Below are 20,838 nucleotides of genomic sequence, written 5' to 3'. Positions count from 1 at the left end.
TATCTGGTTACTTACTCTAGTATTTACTAGTCGTTAATGATTAAACCGAATCCTCCCAATTCCAGCAGTTGCCTGGTAACATGGACCTGTTTGTCCTTAGTATTTGTAGTTAAAACACTGCATATCTTGTGTTAATAGTAAACATTATCATATTAAAATAGCATGAATTTTAATTTATCTGAACTTTTTAGCACAGGCCAGCCCTGAACAATGGAAGTTAATAGAAGTGAACACTGTCAGACAAGAAGGATCTTATTTGCTGTATTAAACCATAGTGATTCTTGTCTCTCTTTGCTTCCTCCTATCACCTCTTACAACTTCAGACTTCGTAAACGTCTAAATTCTAGTTGTTCACTCTTTTAATGTTGAACTTTGGTGGCACTACTCATCCTGAATATAGACTCCTCAATGCAAAAAAAATGTTCAATAATCTGATGTTTTTATATCAACTCCTTCCTAGGTACATTGTTTTCAATCCATCTGTAACACTTTTGCACTGTCTGTCTTTATCTGTCACGTTGTATTTTAGAATTCTTGACTTTACCCTTGTGTTCTTGGGTGTTCAGCTCAATAAGAAACTCGATAAATGTCAATTGCTACCTTTTGGATAACGTCATCTATTAATTTTCCTAATCCTGCTTAGACCATGAGCAGAATCTTTCTGAAGTGTTCTGAGAAATTTTATGTGTTGTGGAAACTGCAGAAGTATTAAGTATTTTATAACAGATTATTTTTTAATGCAGCTCACCCTTCAAGATGGCAAACAAGATCTTGAAAAATTTTGGAAAGAAGTTGATTCGTAGAAGAAATGTTGATTGCAGCACAGACGAAACTCGTTTTGTCAGGTGCCTGACGACGTTGGACCTTGTTGCTCTGGGGGTCGGCAGTACTCTCGGGGCAGGTGTGTACATTTTAGCAGGTGAAGTAGCCAGGGACAAAGCAGGTCCTGCTATTGTCCTGTGCTTCTTGATCTCTGCTCTTGCCTCTGTACTTGCTGGCCTCTGCTATGCTGAATTTGGAGCTCGAGTCCCCAAGACTGGATCTGCATACCTCTACAGCTACGTCACTGTGGGTGAAATATGGGCATTTATAACAGGATGGAATTTAATCCTATCATATGTACTAGGTAAGTTTCAGTTTATTTTTGACTTCCTCTTCAAACCAAAATAGGGCGTAAAGCTGAGATTTAGTGTTTAGCTAATGTTTTATTTTGCGCCCCTATCTCCTATAATCTGTGAAGGATAAAAGTACTGATGGGGATTTTCCTGCTATCCATTGTAAATTGAACTGAAGTGGTATAAGTAACTATAAAATGTTAACGGTAATCAGGGAACTCGCACGGAGAATGAAGATGCATTCTTTCCAAAAAAGACCTAAAACAGATTTGTCTGCCCTCCTGGATGAATCAAGATGCCTCCATAAGAGCAGAAAGTTCTCCCGAAGCAGGGTTCAGTTAACAAACTCCACAAAATTAAATTAGAGTATATAATGGTCTGTGTGGACTTTGCAGTATGCACATTTCTTGCATTGTTTGCCTTTGATATGATGACAATTACATTTAAAATGTGTGTAATTTGTAAACTGCTTGAGCCATCCAGGAAAATTGAAGTGGGTTTTCTATAATGAAATCATGGGAGAGGTGGATGATGTAGTGGAGTGGATGCTTAGGGGGTGTGTACATTACAAGGGGTAATAATGAGCTTACACTAAACACCAAGTTGCTTTCTTTGGTGCACTGTTTATAATAATACTCAATCAAGGTTCATTTTACTGTCAAAGTATGCATATACAGTGCAACTCCGATCATTGTCCTCTCCAGATAGCCACAAAATACACATGAAAAAATAATGAAACAAAACTCACTGACCCCCGAACCCCCCCACCCTGCTCCCAGCATTAAAAAAACAATGACAATAAAAATCCCTGACTCCCTCCTCTGCGGAAAAAAACAGCAGCAATGCAATCACTGACCCCTCCCCGCAGAAAAAAAGCGACAATAAAAATCCGTGAACACTCCCCACAGAAAAAGCAGCAACAAAACAATCTCCAACCCCCCCCCCCCCCCCACAATGAGGAGGAAGGTAAGCTGATGGGAGATGATAATATCCATAGTCTTGGAAAACAGATCTGGAGAGGTCTTACTTTTTTTTTCCTGATTTGCTGGGATTTACTTCCTAAGATAGAGGGAAAGTGTTTAGTAATTCCCAAGAATTATGATACTCAAATTTAGAAGCGGAAAAGTATGTAGCTGGTTTAGAATTAAATATTTCATATAGAACTAATTGACCAGACAAGCAGTTGAAGTCAGTATTGAAATATGCTAGAGTAAACTGGGTGGTTAGTTTTCTTTAATGATAAAATGATTGAAGAGACAGTATTTTTGACTTTGGGTCTTGAAAATGGCATGTCACATTAAAACCTGAATATTTTCATACACCACACACAAAATGCTGGCGGAATGCAGCAGGCCAGGCAGCGTCTATAAGGAGAAGCACTGTTGACGTTTCGGGCCGAGACCCTTCGTCAGGACTCTTCCAGTTGGTGCAATTAATGACATCGTGTGCATTGGAGATGAACTTTGTGTCATTCACACAGAGGAAGATCACTGCTGTAGAATGGAACACTTTCCATTTCTGCCACCCACTGCTTTAGTGTGGTATTACTAAGAAAAGCAAAGGAAAAGAAACAAAGAGTTTTTGAATCTGTGCTGACCTTGCCTCTTGTCTTCTCAGGTACAGCAAGTGTTGCTCGAGCATGGAGTTACACTTTTGACAACCTCATTGACAGTAAAATTTCTTCTTTCTTTGGAAAATACCTGAAAATGAACTGTCCTGGCGTGCTTGCTCGTTATCCAGATATATTTGCCGTCATCTTAATTTTGCTTCTCACAGGTAAGACACCAGTCAAGATAAGTAGTAGTGCGGTAGTCAAAGAATGCTCAGTGACTTCCATGCCTAACATCATTGCACCCATCTTGTGAGTTGAATGGGTGGTAGCAATAAACATTTTGGCACTTCAGAGGTCTGTACCCAAACCAAACAAAACTGTGAAATTTGCTTGAATCTTGAATGATGCAAGATTCATCTCAGTATTAAGTAGGGCTAGAGTTACATCATAGATGCTTGAAATTTATTTTCTCTAACCATCCTGTGTTTTGCATGTCTTTAGTGACCTAAACTGCAGTTTTCAGGGCATGGCTGAAGCTAACTCAAAGAAAGGCTTAATAATTTGGAATTCAATTTGTATTTTTTTGGAATCAAGAGGTATTAGAGTCTCTCCTTCTAGCCTTGCCCAACCAAACCTCACTGCAGAAAATAAATACTGATATTGACCAGCCCTTTCTTTGTGTTCTTCTCTCATATGTGCTTCCTAATCATAGCTCTGGGTTTGTGTACAGAGTGAATTTCTCAAATATTTCAAAAATAATAAAATTCTTTAATTTTAAAATAATCATGTTGGTAAATATTATTCAGTGAATGGAAAACTGAAACACTTCTTTTGTGCTTGCATTTTTAAAAGGTCTTTTGGCATTTGGGGTGAGCGAGTCAGCAATAGTGAACAAAGTATTTACTGTCATCAACTTAGCTGTTCTGAGCTTTGTTATCATCTCTGGATTTGTGAAAGGAGACACCAAGAACTGGCAGTTAACAGAGTCTGACTACAATGAAACCTGCCTCAAAAACAGGTGTGTGCGTAGGATACTTATCCGTTGACACTCTTTCGTCACATGCCCGTGATAAAAAACCCGATTCTGATTTTGGTTTTCTCTCCCCCTTTTCCTTCTCTACAAAGTGATGATTTATTTCGGGAGAGTCGTGAGGGCATAGGGGTTCCCACAAAAAATAGTCAATTGATAATTTAATTCTGTCCTTAATATGTTGATTGTAAATGTGCTAAAACCCAGTGTAAACCTAATATTAGTGGTTTTTGAGGAGTATCATGTTTCTAGAGATCTATTCAGATATATTCTCTCCAGCAGGACTCATAAGCTATCCCTCAGAAGTTCCCCTCTCTTCATTATTCAGGTACATTCCAACATCAGATACGCATTAGAGGTGTGTGGTGGCCAAGCAAATGAAAAACATGCTTCTATACTTTAGTAAGGTTTAACAGTGTTGTGGCTACAGCTACATATGAAAGTTCTCTGCAACTGAGTTTCCATTTTCTAAATGTGGTAATGATGAAAATACTTGTATTAAAATATAATGGTATGTTGTTTTCAGTCACTTGGCCCTGTGTGCAATATATGTGCATTGTGTTGCAGAATCAGATTTACTGTCACAGACATTAGTCATGAAATTTGTTTTGTGACAGGAATACAGTGCAGGTATAACAAATGACTAAGTTACAATAAAACTAACTAAATTAATATTGCGAACGAAGGATTACCAGGTAGAGCTCATGGATTGGACTGTTCTGAAGTCTTATGGCAGAGGCAAAGAAGCTGTTCCCAAAATGTTGAATGTGGGTCTACAGGCTCCTGTATGTCCTCCCAGATAGTAGTAATAAGAAGAGAGCATACTCTGCATAGTAAGGATCCTTAATACTGAATGTCACCTTCCTGAGTCTCCACTTTTTGAAGATGTCCTCTTTAGTGGGGAGGCTTGAGAACATTCCTAAAATCAGTGAAATTTATTTGGATGTCTTTTAACATTTTCCACTTGATTCCTGTCTGACTTTGGGAGAAATAGTATTGAGGAGAGATGCTGCACAGACTTTTGGTCCATTACAAGTTGGCAGGTCAGAACTAGAGATTATATTCCTGATTTTCCATGAATACAAGCAGTGCTACAAAGGCAATAATTGGATTCATCCTGCTGACCACAGCTGATTTTAATTAAAAATCATGTTAATGCAATGAATGCAACCTCCTTTAATAACATTAATAATCAGCTCCCCACCTGAGAGGTGACTCGTCATCCACTATCTCTATTAGAAACAAAAATGGGATTGAGTTTTAAACTTATTATCTTCCCACCCAATGCAAGCTAACCTTTTCCTGGTGGTTCAAATATATTTATGTGAAGGAAAGATACTTACAGATTTTTGTATTTGTTTAATTATCCAGTATTTTTTCCAAAGGTTTCTGGACATTATTAATAGAAGTATTTTGTCTGTCTGCTCCTCAGTACTCATTGTGAAGCAGGAAGCTTTGGCTCTGGAGGATTTGCCCCTTTTGGACTTTCTGGAATTTTCTCGGGAGCTGCAACGTGCTTCTATGCCTTTGTAGGATTTGACTGTATTGCAGCTACAGGTACAGACCAAAGTTTATGCAACTAAAATTCAAATTTCGGAAGGTGATAATGATGAAAGTTTTCAATGTCTGTTTCGCAGGAGCATTAATTGTCTTTTCTGTAGCTATAGTAATGTCCATGCATTCCGTGTATCGAGCCCAAAGCATATCTGGTGCCACTTTGATTAGGAATTTGAAGTCTGTGAAAATAAGTGCCCAAGTGTGCAGAGCAGCTTGGTTGGCAATAACGTGTATTATTGACCGTGTATTAGCACAATTTATCTTCCTCACAAATGTGCAACTGTGCTCAGATTTCAAGCTCCGACATGGAACTGTGTGACTACTTTTGTTTTTGTTTAGCTAGCCAACACCATAGAAAATAGTGGATGGGCCTGTTGTACAGTAGAATGTTGCTGCATTATGATTAGGTCTATCAGTATTGGTCTTCCTAAAACACCAAGAATTTCCATTTCCCCTGCCCCAGCATGCTGCATATGCATTTCTCAGTAGGTGATGTTGACAGATCGTTCTTCGTCTGCTTCCAGTGTCTGTAGAGGTTGAATATACTGAGCATTTAAAATAATCCAAGGAGAGGATAGAGAGGAAAGTTGGCAATGCATATTTACCCCATATGCACCTTCAGAAATGAGCAGTGAGATGGAAGTGAAAGCAGTAAGATTGAGTAAGGACTTTTAGATCATCCCCAAAGCAAGTCAACAACCTTAGAAAATTCCTTCCTCACCATTTCCCAACTGTGGTTAGACCATGTTGACCCCCCCCCCCCACCTTAATTTCTGCTGCACCCAGTTGTGTACCACCTTCTGCAAGACAGATCGCAATGTGCGAGTGAGCATCACTGGGAGAATTTTGGAAGGTTAGGAAGAGCAAGAGGAGCATTAGTCATTGAGGATGAAATTACTCCTATAATGAGATAAGTAAACAATAAAGGCTTTTCATTTAGAATTAAATAGAGTAGGAATTAAGATCTGTGGGAAATGGAACACGATCTCGTGATTATCAACTGTAAAATGCTAGAATATATCAACACCAGACCTAGGAAAGCATGTGACAGCTTTTGTAGCAAGATCAAGCAAATAAACTTCTGTCTGAAAGATGGTAAGATTGGCCAGCCCTGTATTTTCATCACTTCTTGGTTTTGTGCCAGATTTTCAATCCTTTATTGTTCTGCCACTTTACATCTCTCTCTTATTTATTGTTTCCAGGCGAAGAAGCAAAAAATCCTCAGAAGTCAATTCCTATCGGGATTGTTGTTTCCCTGTTGATCTGCTTTGTGGCCTACTTTGGAGTGTCTGCTGCTCTCACGCTCATGATGCCGTACTACATCCTGGATGATGAAAGCCCATTGCCAAAGGCCTTCCAGTATGTTGGCTGGGACCATGCACGGTACCTTGTGGCAGTTGGCTCTCTCTGTGCCCTCTCCACCAGGTAACAGAACCTTTATTCAGGGTAACTACTCAGCTCCACTAGGCTTCAGATAATGTCTCCTATACAGTTCACTGACAGATCAGCCACAGATCAGGAATAAACTAAAAAGAACTGTAGAGCTAGGAAAGTAAAAAAAAAAGTCAGAAGAATTCATCAGAGTTCTGATAGGTCATCAGTCTGAGCTGTTATGTCTCTTTCCACAAGTGCTGGCTAATCTGAAAAGTGTATCCAGTGATTTCAGGTCTAGAATGTGCTAGTTAGGGCATCTGAAGTGTTTCAATGCCTTTGGTCTATGAAGGAATCTCTGGGAGTTTCTGCTCCTCTCTCCTGACCTGGGGTTTGCACTCTGTTTTGCCTCTTGCCACTGCTCATTGTTAGAAAAGTGTCCTATGATTACCGCTAAAGTTGCACAGCTTGTCAGCATCACTGTCAGGAATAATGACCACCAGGCCTGTTATTGAAAGTTGGTTTTATGTAGTGTTACGTACCCCGTAACTGGGTCACTTACCAGCAAAGATAGAGAGGTCCGTTGAAGTCTGATGGTACTATTTTTAACAGTATTTATTGATAACAATACACAAAAATAATATCAATGCAACCATACAGATAATATATGTCGTCAATACTAAATCTAAAAGTGCGGGTATAATAATAATCAATAAGAAATAACTCTATCGTTGTCTAGGGGATAATGTATTGTCCGATGGAAATATAAAAGTCACTCAAGTTCATTCAAGCTGCAGCTTTTGGTTGGAGAGAGAGACGGATTAAAACTTGCCCATTCCTTTTATGATGTCAATCCTTCGAGAGTCGTTGGGGCTGATTTCTCCTTTGTTGTTAGCTAAAGCCGTTCTTCTGTGGCAAGGCCCACCAATTCCGAGGCAAATGGAAAAGGACACACGTGGCTTTCCACCGGCTTTCGCTATTACGCTGTTACAGGATTTCTAGCGTTTCTTTTGGTGCGTCTGAAGGGGCTGTTCCCCCAGACCCTCTTTTATCCTGACTCACAGGGTCTCAGATGTCAATCAGGGTGGAGGGATGCCTCCCCTCAACCAGCCCACTTTTGGTCATTCCCTGAGGGCTTCAAATAAATAGCACCGTACTCAATACACAATTCCATCTCCAAGAGACAATGGCCGTTTCCCGTAGCTTTGTATCACCGAGGGGCCAAGACATTCCCAAACATCTCTCTCTCATTTCCTGGGTCTCCTGACCTGACTTAATAGCGATCTTGCGATTCTCAAAAAGGAGGGGGCACAGGCGTAACAGTAGTGAAATAAAGATTTGCATTTCAGAAGGTGGCATGGGAGAAAGAGAATGACTTAAAATATCATTAATTTCTAAATAGCGCCAGTAGCTCTGATTGCATGTAGCACAAATTGAATCTAACCAAAAGAAACACAGTAAGACATAAATTTCTTAATCTTATTTCCACTGTCTTCTTCTCTAGTCTGTTAGGCTCCATGTTCCCTATGCCACGTGTCATATATGCTATGGCTGAGGATGGATTGCTCTTCCGCTTCCTAGGGAACATGAACAAAAAAACCAAGACACCGGTACATGCGACCATTGTTTCTGGCGTTGTGGCTGGTGAGTAGAGTGCATAACAGGAGTTGGAAGTGATCATTTTCCAGTGAAATACTGCTATCCTGGGAGTTTTGTCAATTAATTCCTTGTTCAGTAAATAAAGATACAAATGTGTATAATAGTCAGGTGAAGAAAGCTTGTGTTATGCTTTCAGGGTATTTCCACTCAATGGCCTGCTTAATATCAAACTCCCTCTCATTCTCAAATGAACAATTAGATGATTTAAAAAATAAACTCTCTCTAGATCTTAATCTTATCACACACAAGTAACTTGCAGAACTAAGAGAGTACTTAAGTACTTTTAATGACTTAATCCCCTTTTAAGAAAGATACATTTAGATGGGTTTTTTTACTTGGAGGAAGGAATGAACATATAAATGAAGAGTGTATGAGGTTGACAGTGTAAACTACCTTATGAATATACTCAAATTTGCTTCTATTTTATTCTAGCTATCATGGCATTGTTCTTTGACCTAGACGTCCTAGTTGACCTCATGTCTATTGGTACATTACTTGCCTATTCTTTGGTGGCAGTTTGTGTTCTTATCCTCAGGTGAGTTGGTTTGTACTTTTCTGATGTCATTCTTCAGCCAACGATTAGCATCTTATTGCAATATGTGCAATTGTGAAATGTAGTTGATATGCAGAGGATCCTTGGAAACAAATGTTTTATTGTTATTCACTAGTGTGATGAAGATCAGCATTTTTTGAAATCCTTTTAGGAAGCTGGCAATTCCATCTTGATTATTGCAAAGGTATTCCTGAAGATAGTTGACATATATTGTTTACATCCAGCAAAGTTGAAGCAACAGCAATATGTTTACAGATCACAGTAGTGTTCAGCTTCCAAGTGGAGACACAAAGGGTTACTCTTGGCTTTATTCTGTTTGCAGATATCAGCCTTGTCAGCTTGTTAAATGTGATATGTACGAAATGACTCCATTTGGAGAAAACAAAGGCAACCTGGAAAATCAAACCAACAATGAGGACAAGACTTCATTGACCTTGAAGCTGCTATTTAACCCAAAAGAAAATCACCCCACTAAAAGTTCTGGATTAATTATTTACATAAGTGCTGGAATTTTGTGTAAGTTTCTTTGTGACATTTTTGTGGAACATTCTGTGTGAACGATCATTTGATTGGTTGTGATATCACTGGATGTCGTTATAACGAGTTTACACTCATTATGCCTATGAACATAATAGAAATTGTAATTTATGATGCATACATGGATATGGTGGATTTAGGATCCAATAAAGTATGAGATATGATCATGTTATTTCACATGGGGCTTGGTGAACAGCCAGGACATATTTTTCTCAACAATGAACTTTTATTCCAAAGCTATTACTACTGTGGGGGGGGGGGGGGGGGGGGAGAAACACAATCTTACGTGATTGGGGTAAAATGTTGGTTGAGACCAAACAATTATTTTCTGTATCTAACGTGCACCACAGAAAAGGATTTTAATTTAGTCAGCCCTGGCTCATTAAACACTAGCTCATTATTTTCATTGAATAACAAAATTTGAGTAATACCTTGCATCTTTAAAAATTCCTGTCTTATTCCATTCCAGCATTTGTCTTGACTTGTATTTCCATTATTATTGCCAATTATCACGTGGAAATACTGAACGCACAAATCTTGTGGGTGATGCTGCTTGGGGCACTCTGCCTGGTGGTTGTAGTTATTACATTCGTGATGTGGAAACAGCCACAAAGTAAAGTGCCACTTACTTTTAAGGTAAATCTTTCAATCTCCTTTTTCTATCGGAAAAGTAGCAGTGATTCCTATCTTCCTTGGTTATACTTCCAGTTATTTACTTCCTCTAGTTGAATTAAGACACACTGCAGTGAATAACAATAATATCTAGGTTACCTTTTGCTTATCTTAATCAATGCCAAAGTTTGGAATGCGTGTGTATCATCCCCCAAGATCTCTTGTCCTTGAGAATACACAGTTGGGGTGACTTTGCACCATGTTTCAATCAGTAAGGAAGAAAAACTAACTTCTTCTTGAGTATTAGAACAAAAAGCTGTGATAAAATAGAAAATTATGTGGAGAAAACAAAATATTACTTACTCCACAGCTGCTATCTGACCTAAGTATTTCCATCATGTAGAGTACTTAGATTTTGTGAAACATGCTATCTTCATAGTTTAAGCAAATACTGATCACTGCCCTTTGCCTTTTTAGGTACCACTCCTCCCCTTTTTACCTATCGCCAGTGTCTTCATAAATGTTTACTTGATGGTGATGATGAGTTTGAACACCTGGGCAATGTTTGGAATTTGGATGCTTATTGGTAACTATAAACAAACTTGTACTTCTTATATACTCACTGTCTGATAAGCAAACTATTAATATCCCTAAAAGCACTAGATCCTTTTTCATTAATACCTCGTTAAAATAGTCTAGAAATTCATTGTGGCCAGCTTTTGCTTTTGAAGTTAAATAAAAATTGCAGATGCTGGAAATGTGAGATACATACAGAGAAATTGCTAGAAACACTCAACGGGCCAGGCAGCATCTGTGAAAGGAGAAATGAAGTTTATGATCAGTATTTTTTGTCAGAACCAGGAAAAAGAGAAAACAAGCTAGTTTTAAGACATTAAGTGGGAGGTAGGATTGGTTTGACAGAGGGGCAATCTCTGATAGGGTGAGGCCATGATTGCCATGGGATATGTTGTGGAGGTCATGCAATCAATGGGCCTGTTAGTGATTGGGGAAGGAGGGAGAACAAGATTATTCAAAACTAGTGATTGCAGGAATTAAAGAATGAGGATGCAGACAAGGGAATGTAATGCAGGGCTGTACAATATACCAAGCAGTTGAGGCTGTACTCATGGACAGAGAAATAAAAAGCTAAATTTGGAAAATCTTTTTTTTTTTGCTGTAAATCATCTATATGTGATATTATCTTGTAAAAAGCCCAGGGAAAAAAAAAGATTTTGCCCTTTATTCTGCTAAGTATGCACTCAGTCAGATCAATCACCTACCTTTTTAAGATTTAAGATAACAATGGTTATCTACAGCACAGAAACTGGTTATTCATCCCAAACACTCTATTCCAGCATTTATCTTCAGTCAAGACTTTGCCCATCATTCTTCATTTAAGTCTGTCAATGTAATATTTTATTCCCTTGCTTGCTTGCCCAGTCTCCACTTATCTGTGTCTATGCTCACCTCACTTCTCTGTGATTGCAAGTTCCATCCTCTCATCACTCTTTGGGTAATGAAATTCCCTCTGAATTACCTTGCTTATTTTTGGTGACTGTCTTTACAATAATGGCTTCTAGATGTGCTTATTCCCACAGTGAACATGTTCTCTGCATCCTCTCTTATCAAAACTGTTAACAATTCCGTCCTGCTGTGATGTGTTACCACAGTATTATCAGGAGCTCTATCTTAATACATGACTTTGACTATAGCTTAGACAATTGAAGTTGTTGATATACATGTCTAGACTGAAAAGGATTTTTTTGGGCTCACATTAATATATCTATTGTATATGAGTATGACAGCAATATCTTGGCTTTCTTTTTCTATTTTATAAAATATGAGTTATTTCCTGATGAGGATAAAGCATTTTGGAGCATTTTCTCTGAAAACTATGAAGCATATGTTGCTATAAACTTGCACTTATCTTCTATTTTCTCTAGGATTTTTGATCTACTTTGGGTATGGAATACGGAACAGCTCTGAGGGTCGTAGTCCCTATGATTCACCTATTGACTCCGGAAGCCAAGAGAAAGTGGACACAATGCTAGAATGCAACACTTTAATAGGTGTTGAAAAATTTAAAGAAGTAGAAACTGCGTGAATACAGAAAGATCTATGAGAGGAAGTTCACTGAAATGTAAACTTCATTCCTGGTTACATTTAATGATTCATAGTTATTTCTTGTGTGGAAGCAGTTATGTCTGCTGCCCATTCAGGCTAGTACTGGCTCTTAGTAGCACACTTAAGTGTACTTGGGAATAGCCTTTCAAGAGTCCTTGTCAAGTGTTCAATTACACTGTTCAGTTATCATAATCTATTAAAAAAGATTTTTAGTTTCTACAATTCTGATAATCAGTGTACTCTATATAGAATGCATAACATACATTTTGCACAGTGTTGAAGTGGTAACAGAAGAGATTGAAATGTCATTTTAGTTTCTACAGATAATGCAGTTTCCTGAAACATGTCATATTAAATGAATTGGCATTCAGGCCACTACAATAAGGATCAGTGGTCTGTTTAGGTCTAGGGCCACACCACTGATGAAAATGATAAATGTCTCAGACATTCGAACTAGTATTCTCCTATGACAAGACCCTCATTTTTGAACACAGGTGGGACTTCATCTGTACAACCAACTTGGATTTTCTACTTTATTTTGGGAAAAGTCAACGGCCAGATTGTGATATAAATGCACACTTTGTTAATATCGTGCCTTGAAAAAGTATTCAGTCCGCACTATTTTCACATTTTACTCTCATTTTCTAAATTTAAAATATATCGAAGTCTGACTTTCTTGAGCTAATCTACAAAACATTGTGCATCATGTAAAATCAAAAACAAAAATCCGAAACCTGTAAACAATTAGCTAAAAATTAAAAACCAAAATTGTGAAAAAATTACATCAACTTTCCTCAGGTGCAATATATTACCAACTCACCCAAATTTGTTGATGTAGAGAATTGGAAATCACTTGTTTTCAATTAATAATTAACCCCTCTCTCTGTAAGGTCCAGCAGTATGGTAGATTTCCATCAAACTAAACCAAAATTAAGACTAAAGAGCATTCAAGACAAGTAAACGATAATAAAGAAGCACAAATCTGGGGAAGGGTATCAGACCACTTCAAAGGCACTGAACATACCTTGGAGCTCAGTGCAGTCCCTTGTGAAAAAGTGATAAAAAAATATGAAACTAGAGCCACATTGCTTAGGTCAGGCCACCCCAAAACTTAATTGCTGGAGAAGAATAGCAATTGTAAAAGAGGCTAGCAACAGTCACTTGTGAGTGAGCAGCCGAAGTCAGTGGCTGCAGCTGAAGATTAAGTTCATGGCTCCACAACCTCTAAAGGTCTTGTACAAAAAGGGTATTTATGGAAGAGTGGCATGGAAGAAGCCCCTTTTTTAAATAAAAAAAAGCACATCCTAACCCGCCAAGACTTTGCAAAGTGTCACTTAGAAGATACTGTAAAGGTGTGGAAAAAGGTCTTGTGGTAAGATGAGACTAAAGTGGAACATTTTGGCCATGATACTAAGCGGAACATGTAGCATAAATCTATTTCTGCCCATCAGTCAGGTAACACATTTTTATCTTTTTATGCTTTACAATTTTCCCTGATTTTTTGGGCTCTACTGTGGGGGGAGAAATGAGCACGTGATTCACAAATAAAAATTCTCAGTTAAATTGGTTGAAATCCCAGGTTGTAATACTCATTTCTGTGAACAAGGAGTTAGGGGCTGAATACTTTTTGAAGGCATTGTATATCCTGTGCCTATGCAATGGATCTGGGCTTGCTACATTAGCTTAGCATCACGTATTATCTTCTCAGTCCATTGGAGTGTTTTTGAATCCCATTAGTCTGTGCTTTAGAGAGGATTTATTAGCTCGTGTTTTAACGTGTTCCAACTGGCACAGATATTACATCATTGCTAATTAACATTGAGGACTACCAGAGTTATTTTCTGATGTAATATGTGAATGTCTTTGTGATACAAAGTTACTGTTAATAAGTTTTAACTGCCAGAGTTTAGATCTAGTTATTGCAGATGTATGTACCCTCTGCCATTATTGTGCTTTAATTAAGAAATGTACTTGTATATATTTAATATAGATTGTACAATATATACCAGATAACATATTTTGCAATTCATTCAAAAGTCATGATATGGAGAGATCTCATGGGGAAGTAATAGACACGAGTGGAGCGACTGAGCCTCTTCAAGGTTTATACTTTGAAGTATGAGGTTGGAAGTTAAGGTTAAGAATGTGACAGATTTTTGAATTTGCCAAAAGGGAGTGTAAGTGCTGGTTGATTATTACAAATTATTTTTTTAACTTGCATTGAAATAATGACAATTTAAGAATTTCTAGCGGACAGTCAATCTGCAATGCTTGTTTTATATCCTCCCCAAGGTATCAAAACAAAAATCTATTTGAATAACACTCAAGGGAAATGACCCTTTTTAACACTTTAAAAAGTGTTTTATTTCAAAATGGCTGAGGTGATTACACAGTAGGGTATCCCATGAGAAGCTGTATTTAAATTAGCACTGGCAAGCCAGTATTTTAAAATCCATAACAATGCTTATCACACTGAAATTTTATTTATTTCACTCCAACTAATCATTTTGCAGAGCAATTTTATCTGAACAAATTATACCAGATGAGTTGCTTTCATTTTGAAATGCAGTTATTTAAGTATTTTTGTATTTTAAAAGATGAAAAGTAGATTTAAAAGTTAACAGTGCTAATCATTTGTTAAATTAGCACTTACAATTGTGCTAATTAAATATTTTCAATGATATTAATCCAGATCATGACCAAAGAAAATATCCTCAAAACATGATTTTGTTTGTAAGCTGTATTTTCCACAATCCTATGTTTATCTTACAAAACTGATTATTTTCAAATGTAGTATTTGAAGTAAAAGATTAATGATTACCTTGAGGCAATTACTCAAACAGTTGCAGGTAATTTTTAAAATCCAGTTAAGATGGCTTGTACATATTTCATGCTTAAAGTGTTTATCACAAGTATATAAACTGAAAATATTGATTGTGATTAGTTCACTTTGTAAATATTTTTGTAGTGGATTTGTTTGTCTAAAATAATGGATTCTTTTAATGTCAGGATTTATTAAAATGACTTGAAAACTGCTAAAAAAATTTTCATGTGCCCAATTTATTCTATTTAGTCTGGAAGCAGAGCCAACCTCAAAAGATGTAATCCCACATCACCAGGAGAAAACTGGGCTAGTTACACAAGTGGTGTTTTTATATTCAGACTGTCAATTTTTTGCCACTTAGTTTAGTGCTGGTAAGACGTTACAAGCATGGCCTTTAACCCTAACAGCAAATTTACCAATAGTATTAACAAGAAACATGTAAAATCATGTTAAGCTATGCTATACAGGATTTCACCAAGAAGAATCAAAAATGAGTACTAATGACCTGCTACAAGAAACTGTAGCTCATTCGCTGTTGCATTTTGTTCTCCAATTATGATTTAGGTTATTCTTGTCTTTGGTTCAATTGGTAAGCTTCCTTTTATCAAGCAGACCATAAACATTAGACATTAAAGATGAAAGACCTTTGTAGAAATTTTTCAATCAACAACCCCCTATTTGCAGAATTTTGCATATTTCTCCTTTATTTCTATTTTGATAACAACCCTATTAAGGCACCTTGGCATGTTTTGCCACATAAAATAAGATAAACCTTGTTCAAGTATGTTACAGAAGTAATGGCTTGCTTGTTACACTGCACCTTGATGCAAATTTCTCTTTTTTGATAATAAAAGTAAACAGAAAAAACTTATTGGGTCTCTACCATTGTCCTGGTATCAAACCCAGTCCCCATTTCCCCCCTCAAAATCCTGCTGCTTTCTGATGTTAAAAATCCAAATGCAGTTAAACACATTGTGTAGTTCATTCCCATGGCACTGCTACATCAGATTTTTCTCTCCCATGGGCACAAGAAATTCCATTGGAATACCTCCAACTAAGGACAATTCTACATAATCAACTGGGTTACCCTTATCAAAAAGTACTGGGTGGACCACCTGAAAGCAGAGCCCTCTACATGAAAATACACAATATATGACAAAAGCTTTTCTTATTGGTTCAGGTTAATTCTAAGTTTACCAACGTAGATGATTTGAGCCAATGCATTACTTGGTCCTTCCATTTGGTTTTGACACACCAAGGCAAGAGATAGTAAGAAAAATCATGGAACTTTGGCTCACTTTTTCATTAGCCAGAGACGATACCTATGATGTTGTAAATTAGTCTTGGTTTTGCTGAACAATGCACAATCTAACTTGGTGGCACCTTGGACGACATGGAAATGAGCAATTAACTAAAATGATGGAAAAGGAAATTCCTGGAATACTACTGGATATGGCTTCTAGCCTATACAATAGTAATAAAATATGTTTAATATATCCAAAAGATATTACAAATATTATTTGAAAAAAAATCAAATATTACAGAATGTGAACACCACCATTATTCAACATTAACAAAAGTAGGGTATTTTGTTACATTGTGCATTTAAGTAGGTCTGAGTAAATAAAATCAGCAAATCACCATTTAAAACAAGTATAAAAGCTACTAACTTGTTTTATTGAAAACTGCAAGACAAAACCAAGTTATAAAAAAATACGGATTTATGCAACTAAATTAAATACTAAATAATACATTCTCTAAAATTGAATTAAGGCCAGAGAGTGTTGGTTCAACAGCATCTAAGGAAAGTGAAACAGAATTAACTTGTTTAGCTAGCGGATTGTCAAAAATCGGTTCTGACAGATGATTTCTGACCTGAAATGTTAATTTCTCTTTCTACAGAAGCAAACTTCCAGATATGACAGTGGCTATATTTAGTTAGGAGTTTTAGGACATTTGGTATGTCACCAAAGACACTCGCAACAGGGAGAGCAATCTACCTGGCTGCATTGGCTTCTGGTATGGGGAGGCCACTGCGCAGGATAGAAATAAGCTAAAGAAAGTTGTAAACTCTTGTCAGCTCCATCATGGGCTTTAGCCTGCCCAGCATCCAGGACATCCTCAAGGAGCAATGCCTCAAAAATGCAGCATCTATCATTAAGGGCCCACATCACCCAGGGATAACCTCTTTTCATTGTTACCATCAGGGAGGAGTGACAGGAGCCTGAAGGCACGCACTCAATGATTGAGGAATAACTTCTTCCCCTCTGCCATCAATTTTTCTGAATGGACATTGAACACATGAACTCTACATTACGACTTATTTAAAATGTTTAATACATATACATAATATAAGTTAGTGTTTATTATGTACTGTTGTCAACAAATTTCACGACATATGCCAATGATATTAAACCTGATTTTGATTCTGATTTGTCAGTGTTTCCAGCATTTTCTGCTTTTATTTCAGTTTTCCAGCAGCCACAGTTCTCTGATTTATGCACAAGTCAAGCTTGATCCAAATTTCTTTACCCAGGGACAGGATAAGAGAACTGGGAAGTTATTTACTCATTTGGAGAAATAATTGCAGAACTGCACTGCATTTATATCAGTAACGTTTATGATGGACAGAATTCCTTTTTTTAATTATCCCCATCCTTTAATACATATATAGTTGCTAGGATTATTATCCCATTTGCTATAATCTTATTAAAGCAGATAGCTAAGCAAAATGCAAGAGGATCATCTGTATCCAAATACAATGTTGAAAACTTGAGGGAAATGTATCTTTATACATATATATATGATATAGCACTAAGAAACTCCTTGCCAGCAACATCTGTTCATACAAATAAACATTAAATATTTCATTCCACAATGCACATTTAAAATTAAACAATAAAAAGGATAAGTAGACCGCTTGTTACGAGTTTTAATATTTCCTTAGTGGTAGAAGAAAGGTAATAGCTTTCTACCGTCGAGTTTTATGCCTCTCCCTGCGTTGGTGTCTGTCTTCATCTTTATATCGATCTTCATCCCTCTGGCGTTTATGATCCCTTTCCCTGCTTCTGTATCGCTCTCTATCTCCATCATGCTTTTCTCTTTCCTCGCCCCTCTCATCTCTTCTCCTTTCTCGATCTCGACCTCTCTCCCACTGCCGGTTATCCCGTGTTCTATCCATTTTGTCAACTGGTCCCTCCGTGTACAGTTCTGCTTTCAGTGCTGGCAGGCTGAAAGGCTTCCTAAACGGTCGATCCCGCCCACCAAACCGAAGCTGGCCAGATTCCTTTTTACCTCCTAATCCTCCACCAAATCTCCGTGGGACCCATCCTTTTAAAGTCCGTTCCAATTCAAAATCAACAAATATTTCATTTTGGTCCACCACTAATTTATTGCTATCCCGATGTGCCTTTAATAGTGAGCGTTCATCTTTATATTCGATGAAAGCATAGCATTTGGAAAACCCAGTGACAATGTCCCGCACAAGCCTCAATCTACGGATATCTCCGAATCTGGAGAATGTGTCTTTTAACTTTTCCTCTGTTGTCTGAGGATTCAACCTGGCAACAAAGAGTGTCAGGTGTGGATCTCCAATGACACCCTTATTGGGTCTGTATTTGGCTGCAATTGCTCTTGAGACAGCTCGGTCGTGGGGTTCCTCATCTGTCCCATCAATGCTTCCAGCTTTTAATGGGTTGTATTGTTTTGCAATTGGAGTCCATAGTTCATTCATCATGCTGAAACACAAACAAGTATGGAATTAAACCAGTGAAAGACAGTTAAAAAAAAATCAGCATCACATTCAACTACAACTATAGTACCCATGCCTCGGTCCCAGAAACCTGGTACAAAATGGATGCAATAAACACCAAGGTGGGCATTAATTGGATTTTGCTTTGACCAGCTTGCACATAAATGATGACAAACCTATACTGATGCACAGTATTAACATCACAGCTCAAAATGACCTTTCTTACACACAATATTGACAGTTGATCTTTATCACTGCAATAAACAGCAAAATCCATGAGCACTTTCCACTCCAAATAAAATATCAAATGCAATTTTTAATTACTTCCCAACATAACAAGGAACTCCAAGATTGCACAGTTCAATCCTTGGCTTAAGCCTTTGCGCGGAGCTTGAAAATTATGGATTTTGTTGACTACTGTTTCTGGTCATTTCAAATTCACGTCACTGAATTCATACAAATGAAAGAAAGGGATCACATACATTATTTACAGAGTGATATACAGTATGAACAAATGTACTGAAAAACATCCAATGACGTGCTACAAACTCAACATTTTTTAATATATTGACATCCTAATTACCATACTTGCTCACCAGTTCTAATCTTCGGACTTGCATTTTTAGTTTCAAGATGTGAATCAAAATGTATTTGGTCTGTATTAACAACTTACATTACTAGGTGGCAGTGCAGCTCAAATGACAACAATAAGCACCGACGTACGTCCGCTACCAAATAATTTCCTGCAATATTCCAATAATTGCTTATACCAAAGCAACACACACAAAATGATGCAGGAAATCAGCAGGTCGGGTTGCTTTTATATGAAAGAATAAACAATTGATGTTTTGGCCCGAGACCCTTCTTCAGGACTGAGAAAGGAAGGAGGAAGGTGCCTGAATAAAAAGATGCTTAATACCTTCTCTTTTCTCCCCTCTGATGATGCAGAAGTGGGAGTCTATTTCCATAAGAGTAAAACAACTCGTGGTCAACAACTCTGGTCAAATGAAATCCACAGTCATGCACTCTACAACAGAAAAACCACCAATGACTGCCAGGAAATGTACACATTGATAGCAGAAGGCGATGCAGGAGCCAGCTGTGGCCATCTGGGAACTCAACACAAAGACTCAGGCCCGGAGTGTTCTGCCTTGTGTATTTATCCGCTGAGTTTTAGGAAAGTTTCTTTACAAATAAAACCCCGCCTACATTTTTAACAAGTGTGACAATAATTTTAAATTAGATGCAAAATAATTTTCTGCGGAGTAGCCCTCCTGTGATTACGTACACAACGCTGGAAGAACTCAGCCAGTCAGGCAGCATCCGTGAGAAAAGAGTAGCCAACGTTTCGGGCCGAGACCCTTCATCAGGAATGGGGGGGGGGAGAGAGAGAGCGAGCCCTCCTGTGATGTTGGGCCACAAGCCGAGCGCGGGAGTGCTGTGATAGAAGCAGACAAGCTCTGCACAGTGCACACTTTCTCAGAAGAAACGACATGATCAGAGAAAAACTGACCTGCTGAAAAACCAGTGCGGTGAATGAATGAGGAATCAGTCCGGGAGCGGACCGGACCCGAAAGCCCGTCGGCAGTTCCGGTCCGACTGTTTTGCGCTCCGACTCATTCGTTTGCGACTGGAGACGGAACATGGTTCCGGCTGGGTGCTGGGACTTGCGAGGGAAGGCAGAGTAAATCCGTTTCTCGAGATCAGAAACATTCTATTGCTTCCTAAGTTTGCATTACCTGAGTGTCAATTTCTAAATAGCACATAAATTTCTAAATAGTCCAGGATAATTTTCTGTTTAAATTATTGCCGTTGCACCTTCAGATTCCAGTGTCTTTTTGTGTCAGTCTATGGGACAAGGGACTTCAGAGGTTGGATCAAACAATCTTTGTTGGAGGAATTCAGCAGGTCGAACAACATCTGTGGAGGGAAGAGAATTGTCGTTTCGGGTTAAAAACCCGCATCAGGATTTGATGGCTCTTCCAGCTGTTTGTTTGCTTTTGCATTGGTTTGCAGAAGCTGAGCCAACCCAGAACCCATTAGAAATACATTACGATTGCCAGTTGAAAACATGGCTGGTTACGTCAAAGTGATATTCCTTTCCTGGAGTACTGTAAGAAGAAAAAAATGAGGTAGTGTAGTGATTATGAGAG

The 20,838-nt window shown here is 38.0% G+C and overlaps 2 protein-coding genes across 7 annotated transcripts in view; one reads left to right on the top strand and one right to left on the bottom strand.

Annotated features, from left to right (window-relative positions):
• LOC140734319 (cationic amino acid transporter 3-like) overlaps nt 1–15,154 on the top strand; it is a 33,512-nt gene extending 18,358 nt beyond the window's left edge. For all 4 annotated transcript variants that reach the window (XM_073058117.1, XM_073058119.1, XM_073058118.1 and 1 more), the window contains exons 2-12: nt 744–1,126; nt 2,733–2,891; nt 3,520–3,685; nt 5,130–5,254; nt 6,457–6,679; nt 8,130–8,269; nt 8,717–8,819; nt 9,160–9,353; nt 9,844–10,010; nt 10,464–10,572; nt 11,930–15,154. In XM_073058117.1, coding sequence (XP_072914218.1) covers nt 757–1,126; nt 2,733–2,891; nt 3,520–3,685; nt 5,130–5,254; nt 6,457–6,679; nt 8,130–8,269; nt 8,717–8,819; nt 9,160–9,353; nt 9,844–10,010; nt 10,464–10,572; nt 11,930–12,090 — 1,917 coding nt within the window. In that variant the 5' untranslated portion in view covers nt 744–756 and the 3' untranslated portion in view covers nt 12,091–15,154. The remainder of the gene's footprint in view (nt 1–743; nt 1,127–2,732; nt 2,892–3,519; nt 3,686–5,129; nt 5,255–6,456; nt 6,680–8,129; nt 8,270–8,716; nt 8,820–9,159; nt 9,354–9,843; nt 10,011–10,463; nt 10,573–11,929) is intronic.
• Nucleotides 15,155–16,592: 1,438 nt separating this feature from the next.
• snrnp35 (small nuclear ribonucleoprotein 35 (U11/U12)) lies at nt 16,593–20,305 on the bottom strand. Of its 3 annotated transcripts, none has more exons than XM_073058121.1 (2): nt 20,199–20,305; nt 16,593–18,671 (listed from the first exon to the last, which is right to left on the bottom strand). In XM_073058121.1, the coding sequence occupies exon 2, from the start codon at nt 18,668–18,670 to the stop codon at nt 17,906–17,908; it is 765 nt and encodes a 254-aa protein (XP_072914222.1). In that variant the 5' UTR covers nt 18,671; nt 20,199–20,305; the 3' UTR covers nt 16,593–17,905. The 3 variants fall into 3 exon arrangements, with proteins under 3 accessions (XP_072914222.1, XP_072914221.1, XP_072914223.1); XM_073058120.1 differs by lacking the exon at nt 20,199–20,305 and adding an exon at nt 19,974–20,051; XM_073058122.1 differs by lacking the exon at nt 20,199–20,305 and adding an exon at nt 19,605–19,713.
• Between the last annotated feature and the right edge of the window lie 533 nt (nt 20,306–20,838).

This window comes from Hemitrygon akajei, chromosome 10 (genome assembly GCF_048418815.1).
Source record: "Hemitrygon akajei chromosome 10, sHemAka1.3, whole genome shotgun sequence".
In the NCBI taxonomy this organism is placed as follows: domain Eukaryota; kingdom Metazoa; phylum Chordata; class Chondrichthyes; order Myliobatiformes; family Dasyatidae; genus Hemitrygon; species Hemitrygon akajei.
The sequence above is the reverse complement of the archived record's forward strand: the minus strand, read 5'-3'. Positions and strand labels throughout refer to the sequence as shown.

What these genes read in the sequence shown, in the direction of transcription:
- snrnp35 (XM_073058120.1), bottom strand. Translation starts at nt 20,008, where the DNA reads ATGCTGCCTGACTGGCTGAGTTCTTCCAGCGTTGT. An exon ending in CTGAGTTCTTCCAGCGTTGT is followed by an intron (nt 18,672 to 19,973) that starts GTACGTAATCAC and finishes TTTGTGTTTCAG; the next exon opens with CATGATGAATGAACTATGGA.